Here is an 8,531-nt window from a genome sequence, read left to right as displayed (position 1 = left end):
GTGATTAAGGCTGGCTGTGGCTCAGGCAGAAATGGCAGGCTCCAAAATGAAAGTTACTCATTCTGTAGTTTTCCCTACTCCTAAAATCAAATCTTGAGTTCAGCTTAGGGCATTTTCTGTGGCAAATAAGTGGGCAAATGTTTTTTCTTGTTTTTCATAAATAGACCAAAGACAGAGGCTATAATTTCCTATTAAAATCACTTTTACTCAAAGAGTGATCTGAGCAGCAGCAACTTTAGGCATGGCCAAACTCCTTCCAGCAGTCTGTGTACTAGAGTAAGCCGAACCAGTGACTCACCCACCACACCTGACCCAGCCACAGGAGGTGCTGGAGGCCTCCAGTGAACTGAAAGCTGGAAGTGGCGATCCTGTTCTAAACCAAGGGCTTCCAGTGGGTAGTGCATCTTCTCTTGCTGTGCAGCAATCAAAACCAAGCAAGGTGCATGTCAGCTAAACATCTGCCTGGCAACAGTTTCTGCTCATTCTTGTCATAGCAAAACAAGTGAACAATCAGCTTTGGGACTAATTGTGCATTTCATTTTGGGGTACAACATCACAGTTACATTTATCCTCCATGCTTCAACAGTTTCTCCAAATGAAGTTTAGGGTTTTTTGCATCACAAGAATATTTACAGAAAAGTGTAGAGCTAAACAGTTTCTTGGAGGAGCTTGTTGTAAGACTGAGTATTACTCGTAGCTATTGCATTTTTCAGGCACTGCCAGAAGAAGGGGTGAGCTCGAGGGTTAGTTGGCCATTCCAGCACAGAACTTCTGCACAGCCTCTTCCTCAGCCGGACATACCGGGACTTCTGCAACACTTTCTCAAGAAATATCAAGATGATGACATCCATTTTCTCATCTAGAAGCCTCTGGTGGGCCATGTAAAATGTTGTCTTGAAGCTGCCACTTTTAATATACTTGTTGGTCAGCACAAATATGGTTTTTTTACTCAGCTGAATGCTCTGGGAGAGGTTGTCAAAGACCGGCTGTCCTGGAAGCCAGTCCCTTTCTTCCAGGCATAAATTGAACTGCCTGGCTTTTTGATCTTCCAGTCTTTCTACCAGTTCTGTCATCACCCACTCATTCACAGCTGGGTCTTCACTGTCATAGGCAACAAAGGCATCATAGCAAGCATCTGGTGAAGATAAACGCTGGTAGCCCTTCAACTTGGCAGTGCAGTAATGGTAACTGTACCACACATCCCAGAAATAAAGATGGCTTGTCACTGCGAGTACCATAATGCCTAGGACAGTAGAAGCAGACAGAGCATACATGATCAAATATGAGGTGTCTAGCTCACAGGTATACAGATCCAACAAAACAAGACTCCTTCCTTTATGTGCCCCTGGGCCAGCACACGTTACGTCTGTGGCCAAAAGAGGAATAGTCACTTGAGTCTGGTTGATCCACCAAACAAACCACACGGCGTCACAGTTGCACTTGAAAGGATTGTTGTGCAAGAGCAACATCCTCAGATTGTTAATGACACTTTCAGGGAAGCTAGATTTCTTAATGATTTGGATCTTGTTTGAGCTGAGATCCAAGTGCTCCAAATTAAAAGCCCCTCTGAGGAAATGTTTGGTCAGATGTTGAATGCGATTGTTTCTAAGCATCAAGTTGTGGAGAGTTGAAGAGCAATTAGACAATTCCCGGGGAACAGTGGCCAGAAGGTTATTGCTGAGGTCCAGAGTTTCTAATTTTTTTAGATGCTGGAGGTGTCCCCAGTTGAAACTCTTCATCTTGTTGTTGGTTAGGTTGAGGATCCTGAGTTGTGGAGGCATAGCTTCAAAAACTTCATGAGGTAAAAAACTAAGTGAGTTGAAGGAGATATCCAATTGTTCCAGCCTGGTCAGATTCTTGAAGAATGACAAGTATATGACATTCCCATCTCTCCATAAAATATCTAAACGGTTTCCTCTGAATTCCAAAATCTGAAGAGACTCACTTTCTATTCCAGTGCTAATAGAAGTTGAAATCTCATTCTCGTTCATCATCAGCTTCTTCAGATGGGCCAAGTTTTTCACAAAACTGAGCACGTGAGTAACACCTTCTGCTAGAAAATAGTGCTTGTTATAGCTCAGGTCCAGTACCTCTAAAAATTTTAGCTCTTGGAAAGCAGTGGAGTAGAGCAAATCAATCCTGTTGTTAGAATAATCCAGGTATTTCAAGCCAGACAGGTAGGAAAATTCACTTCCATTTAAAGTTTGACTTATTGCATTGTCTGACAAGTTGAGACACTTGATGGAACTAAGATCACGGAAGTCCAAGGGGTTAATAAAGAATATGTTGTTTCTGCTTAAATCCAGAGTCTCTCCATATTTCTGGCAATCTTCCTTAATTGGAGATTGGTAGGATGCAGCCTCTTTGTCTTTGGACCTGCAGCTTCGCCCATACACATCATAGGTGAAATAATGCATCTCTTGTAACAGTTGCCTGTTGTCCTGCTCTACAGAAACGCTAGGGTTAGAGCAAAATCCATACAAGTTGCTTTCACCTGAAGAAGGAGAAATTTTATTCACTGAGAGGTCTATGAGTTTAAGAGCTGGAAATTTACTGAACACACTTAGATTAGCAATTTTAATGAAATTAGTCCCAAGATCTAACACTGTTAGATTTCTAAGCCTGATCAATGGAGCTAGATTTTCTTCTCTCAGTTCTTTAAAGACATAACCCCTGAGCCTCAGAGTTTCCAGACTTGTGAGGGAAGAAAATCTCTTAGACAAATTCAAGGATGGAGAATACATCTTCACTTCAAAATTAAAGGAGAGATCAAGATCTACAAGGCTGGGGATAAACTTCAAAAACTGTGCATCTCCAATCTCCTTGAAGAGGAAGTTTTGGGAGAGGTCAAGGTTTTTGAGATTCTTGGTATTTTTAAACCAGCTGCTGGGTATGCTCTGAAGAGAGTTACTGTGAAGTCGCAAAGTTCTCAAGTTTTTCAGTGAATTAAAAGCATTTGGATGTATCTCAATTGTGCCCTTGGGGCAAGGAGTACAAGGATATGGAGCATTATAGCAACGTGGGCAATTACCACTGAGATCAAGAATTTCTAGGTTGTGAAGGTCAATTAAATCATTTTCTTGAATCACTTGGATCATGTTATTGTAAATATACAATTCCTTTAAAGTAGAGGACAAATTGGATGGAATATGAGTGAGGTTGTTAGCCTTCAGGGATAGAATTGTTAATTTTTTCAGCTCCAGAAAGGCTGTTTCTTCGATTTCAAATGAAACATTGCATGGATTACGGTAGTAGCAGTTCTGGCCAAGGTACAGTACTTCTATGTTTGCTAGCTCTGACAAATTGGCTTTTTGAATAGAAAACATAGTGTTGGCTTCCAGGCTCAGGAGACTTAAACTAGAAGGAAGACCCCGGGGTATTTCCAGCAGCTGGTTTGCATCCAAATACAATGACTTCAGTCTGGCCAAGGAAGCAAAACTGCCATCCTCAATCTTTAGTGTGTTGGTGCACACCTTATCTTTGGGGCCCATTCTGACAGGCACACAGTTGCATCTGAAGTCAATCTCCACGAGGTTTACAAGATGAGCAAAAGATGTTGGATAAATATGGGGGATGTGGTTAATACTCAGGGTAAGGTTGGTAGCATTTTCAGGGATCCCTTTGGGGACTTCGGTGAGACGCCGATCGGTGCAGTCCACCATCACGCTGCCTTCAGAGGCTTTGACATCACAAGGTAAACTTTTGGGAAACCAAGCTCCTGATAGCAGCACAGGAAACAGAAAGAGCAAGACAAATGGAAATCCATTTGACATCTTTGCACGAGGCACCTAAAAAGAAGGAAACAGGGAGGTATTAATTTGATGCAACGAGAACAGCTCATAGGATATCATATCAACCACCTACTGGTCAGAGCCGATAGGGCTAAATGGATGCCAGTTACAATCTTCAGTTGATGCAAGTCACAGCAGGATGAGAAGTGCTGACCTTCAAGAGCCATGGACAATGTACTTGCAGCCACCAAGGGAAATACTGACAAGTGCTGCAGATCAAACTCCAGCAGCTTATCTTTCTTTACAAGAAGGAAGGAAAACCTCTTCTGCAAACTGGGGTCAAACCACAAGTCTGCTGCTCTTGACAAAGAAATAACTAGAATCAACTTTTAAAGACGTGCTGAACCAAATGAAAACCCTCTGGCCAAGAACTCGAGCAGGATTTGGGCAATGTGAGATTCAAGTTTAGATTGCCACAAATTTTCTACATGAACTCATACTCAGCAACGACACTCAGGCACCTAATTTTAGGCACTTATCCAAGTTCCTCAATCTACTGCCATCAAACTGGGCTGCACTGACATTTGTAAGAGAGAAGGAGAGAGAAGGTTCTGCTGAAGGGGCTCTTCTGCTCTGAATGTGGATGGAGCTCTGCCTGCCTACACACCAAACAGAGACTAACACTGCATGCTTAGGTGCCTAAAATTAGGTGCAATGGATCTGGGCCTTAAAAATATTCAAAAATATGTTTAGAGGTTTCTTAAGAAGTCCAAAAATGCCTGAGGTATTCACAATGCTCAGACTTCAAACTCACATGTAGTACAGTATTTTTAGAACCCTAAGTGTTCTTGTAGAGCTGGGCTGGCTCCTACCATCTTTGTGCTTCATTTCTTTGTATATCCTTCTGTTTGCTGATGCTTTTTAACACATTAGCTATTTTAACTGTAAACTGTTACATTCTGGTGCTGTGTCTATTTGCATGTGTAAAACGTTGTGTTTGTTATAGTACCAGGGAAAAAAAAAGCACACAAAAACACATCAAGAAAAGATTGATTGAATTAGAACAAGCAAAGCTGACTTAATGCAACATCTTTGCAATAAGAAGTTAGTTTCTAAGCACAGCTAGAGGTATGAATATGAATTGTCCTTTTCTCTGAGGTCTGTGCTTCATTTTGTAAGGAGTTTGAAAAGCAGGGATCTGCTGATATTAACTAGCACATGCACAGAGCCATAATCATTTAGGGTATGCTTCAAAAGTTCAGCAATGTTACAGGTAGGTGCTGATGAATAAAGTTTTTCTGTATGTGTTCCATATGCATTTTAAGAGGTGGTGGGAAGGACCAGATCAAAAAAGGACACTTCAGAAGGGGTATCAATTAGAAAACACATTATTACACTCATTCTATACTGTGGTGGTACAATTAAATGCTAGCCAGTTAGTATTATACACATGAATGCTTTCCTTTCCTGCCATTAGGTATGGCCAATTCTAACTAGATTAGAAGCTTTTTTAGCATTTAGAAAGCACAAAATTGCATTATTCGTGAAAGTCTTTCAGAACAGTTCCAGACAAAGATGACACTAAGCTGGGGGCAGATGTGGCTGGGTTGGAGGGCAGAAGGGCTCTGCAGCGGGACCTTGACCACCTGGACAGATGGGCAGAGTCCAATGGGATGGGGTTCAATAGCTCCAAGTGCAGGGTGCTGCACTTTGGCCACAGCAACCCCATGCAGAGATACAGGCTGGGGTCGGAGTGGCTGGAGAGCAGCCAGACAGAGAGAGATCTGGGGGTGCTGATTGATACCTGCCTGAACATGAGCCAGCAGTGTGCCCAGGTGGCCAAGAGAGCCAGTGGCATCCTGGCCTGCATCAGCAATGGTGTGGTCAGCAGGAGCAGGGAGGTCATTCTGCCCCTGTACTCTGCACTGGTTAGACCACACCTTGAGTACTGTGTTCAGTTCTGGGCCCCCCCAGTTTAGGAGGGACATTGAGATGCTTGAGCATGTCCAGAGAAGGGCAACGAGGCTGGTGAGAGGCCTTGAGCACAGCCCTACGAGGAGAGGCTGAGGGAGCTGGGATTGGTTAGCCTGGAGAAGAGGAGGCTCAGGGGTGACCTTATTGCTGTCTACAACTACCTGAGGGGTGGTTGTGGCCAGGAGGAGGTTGCTCTCTTCTCTCAGGTGGCCAGCACCAGAACGAGAGGACACAGCCTCAAGCTATGCCAGGGGAGATTTAGGCTGGAGGTGAGGAGAAAATTCTTCACTGAGAGAGTCATTGGACACTGGAATGGGCTGCCCGGGGAGGTGGTGGAGTCGCCGTCCCTGGGGCAGTTCAAGGCAGGATTGGACGTGGCACTTGGTGCCATGGTGTAGCCTTGAGCTCTGTGGTAAAGGGTTGGACTTGATGATCTGTGAGGTCTCTTCCAACCCTGATGATACTGTGATACTGTCTAACAAGTAAATTTGAAATGAAAGTTTAACTTACCATTTCCTGTGTGCTTCCAGATCTGGCAGATCAGTCATCGGAGGAGACTGTAAACCGGAGCAGAAGCAAACAGCATAAAAGATTCCTTGTTGGTGCAGCTTAGGTGTAGAGAAGAATATAACATGACACAACTCACTCAAAACAACAGTAATCACTACTCTTTCACTACTGTTCAGCTGGACTGCAGCTTGAGAAACAACCAAATGTGAAACGACTGTTGTAACCTACTTCCTCAAACATTTGTATTTCAAATTAAAGCAACAGTAGCTCATTTACTCCTCTATTCACAAAAATGAGTGCTCTTTTATTTTCCTTTTTAAACAAATGCTCACATCTTCCAGAAAAGACTGGATGAGGCACTTAGTGCCGTGGTCTAGTTGATTGGATAGGGCTGGGTGCTAGGTTGGACTGGATGATCTTGGAGGTCTCTTCCAACCTGGTTGATTCTATGATTCTATGATTAGTCACATGAGTTGTTGTCACAAAAGCGATTTATTTGGTTTGCTTGGGTGGGTGTTTCCTTCCTTTTGGTGTCTTGTGATGCACTTTGCTCTCCTCACTACTTTTGAATAGGGTTTTCATTTCAAACCAGAGATTTCACTTATCTACAGCATCATACCATAAAGGACTCTAATAAGAGCTATTGCAAGCAGATGAACATCCAAGTCTTTGGGAACCCCAAAAGGTTCCCACTTGCAAAAGACTTGGCAGCAGGGCATAAGATCAATCACGTAGGTGACAAACGCATTACATAAGGGAAACATTCACTTCAGACAGCTAAGATTTGCAGAAGCTCAAGTTCCTTCTTCCCCTCCCCCTCCTATTTTTCAGTATAAGCAGCACAAACAGAGCAACAGAAATTGTTAATTGATATTGACAATATTTTACACTTTGAAACTTAGTAGTTTGCTATCATTATTATTTGGAGTTAATTTCTGTTGCAAACACTTCCAAAAACTAGGACAAATCTCTCTGGCTGAATACCTTGTGGAAGAAATGTTTGTTAAGGGAATGGGATTTCAGGGAAGGAAACAGAAGTAGAGCAGGTATAAAAGCATAGTTGTAAGTGTAGAGGAAACAGCATACACAAAAATGAAAACCTGTGTGGGAAACTAATGCAGATGTCTCACTAAAATCCTGCTCTCTTCTGCAAGGCCATTCCATGCATTTCTGGTAGGAGGAAAATCTTCATTGCAAACACACCCTGCAACAGCTATTCCAAGCTAAATATTTCACAGCTTGCATGCCACCAGGAGAGAAAGTTAGTTTCCCCTCATTTATAGTTATTCACCTTACTGTAAAGCAAATGGGCTTAATTAGTCGTGAAATGGTACCCAAGAGAATGACTTGGCACAAGCTGGAGAGTGAAAGTTGATTTCTTCAAGCACTAACCACATTCCTGACATGAGACATTGGAGCATCACTTAAACATGAGATGCTTAATGCTCGCTTGCTGTGGTTGTAAGGAGGTTTTCTAAAGCACAGTGTCCAGCTACCCAACCCTGTAATTTTGGACAGGTGCTCCATTTCTTTGGAGATCTACTTTGCCATCTATACCTACAAACTTTGGAAACTTCAGTAGCTGTACCAACACTTGGCTTTCTCTTTTGAATTAGTCTAATTATATATATATCTATATATATCTTTTTCATAATAGGAACTCATTGTCAGCCAGCTAAGAGCACATGAGTTTCAATTCTGCACAGAAAGAAACTGCAACTTCAGCTGGGGACTAACAAAAACACAGAGTTCTACTTCTTTTTTTTTTCCTTTCAACTGAAGAAACGTGGGAAGCACATTTCCCTTCAAAAGATGGGGTGTAAATGCAGGGGAGCTCAGTAACTCAGAACTTCAGAGCTACGATTTAATGTTTAGAGGCCCAGGGAGTCACTGATTTACAGATTACAAAAGTTTCCCTCAGACATTGTGCAAAATCTCTTTTGCCTCCTGTGAAATGTGAAGCAACTGCAAGCAGAAAAGTACTTCCTACTGTGGTCACATGTCAGGGGAGGACCCACTGGTAACAGTGCATATGTTTGGGTACATCTCTGAGTCAAGACTGCATAATTCACTCAGGCTATCCAAGACATAAATGAAGTTGCACAGGTTTTTTTAGACAACAAAAGTTGACTCAATCAATTAATCATAAAATCAACCAGGTTGGAAGAGACCTCCAAGGTCATCCAGTCCAATCTATCCCTCAGCCCTATCCTAGTCCAGCTCCCCAGATTTTAGAAATCAGTTAGGTAAGGCAGGATCATACTGGTCATGGTGGACTTTGGCTCTGTATTATTCATGTCACAGACAGATGCCACT

General features: G+C 42.6%; 1 protein-coding gene across 1 annotated transcript; it reads right to left on the bottom strand.

The window, feature by feature from the left end:
- Positions 1–204: 204 nt before the first annotated feature.
- Positions 205–6,650, bottom strand: LOC135175603 (toll-like receptor 7). Its single transcript, XM_064143935.1, is given in 3 exon segments — positions 205–3,788; positions 4,314–4,390; positions 6,216–6,650. Coding segments are annotated over 3 exon segments (3,342 nt in total). The 5' UTR covers positions 6,340–6,650; the 3' UTR covers positions 205–647.
- Positions 6,651–8,531: the final 1,881 nt, after the last annotated feature.

This window comes from Pogoniulus pusillus, chromosome 5 (genome assembly GCF_015220805.1).
Source record: "Pogoniulus pusillus isolate bPogPus1 chromosome 5, bPogPus1.pri, whole genome shotgun sequence".
NCBI classification, from domain to species: domain Eukaryota; kingdom Metazoa; phylum Chordata; class Aves; order Piciformes; family Lybiidae; genus Pogoniulus; species Pogoniulus pusillus.
Note: the sequence above shows the minus strand (reverse complement) of the source record. Positions and strands in the feature narration are given on the sequence as shown.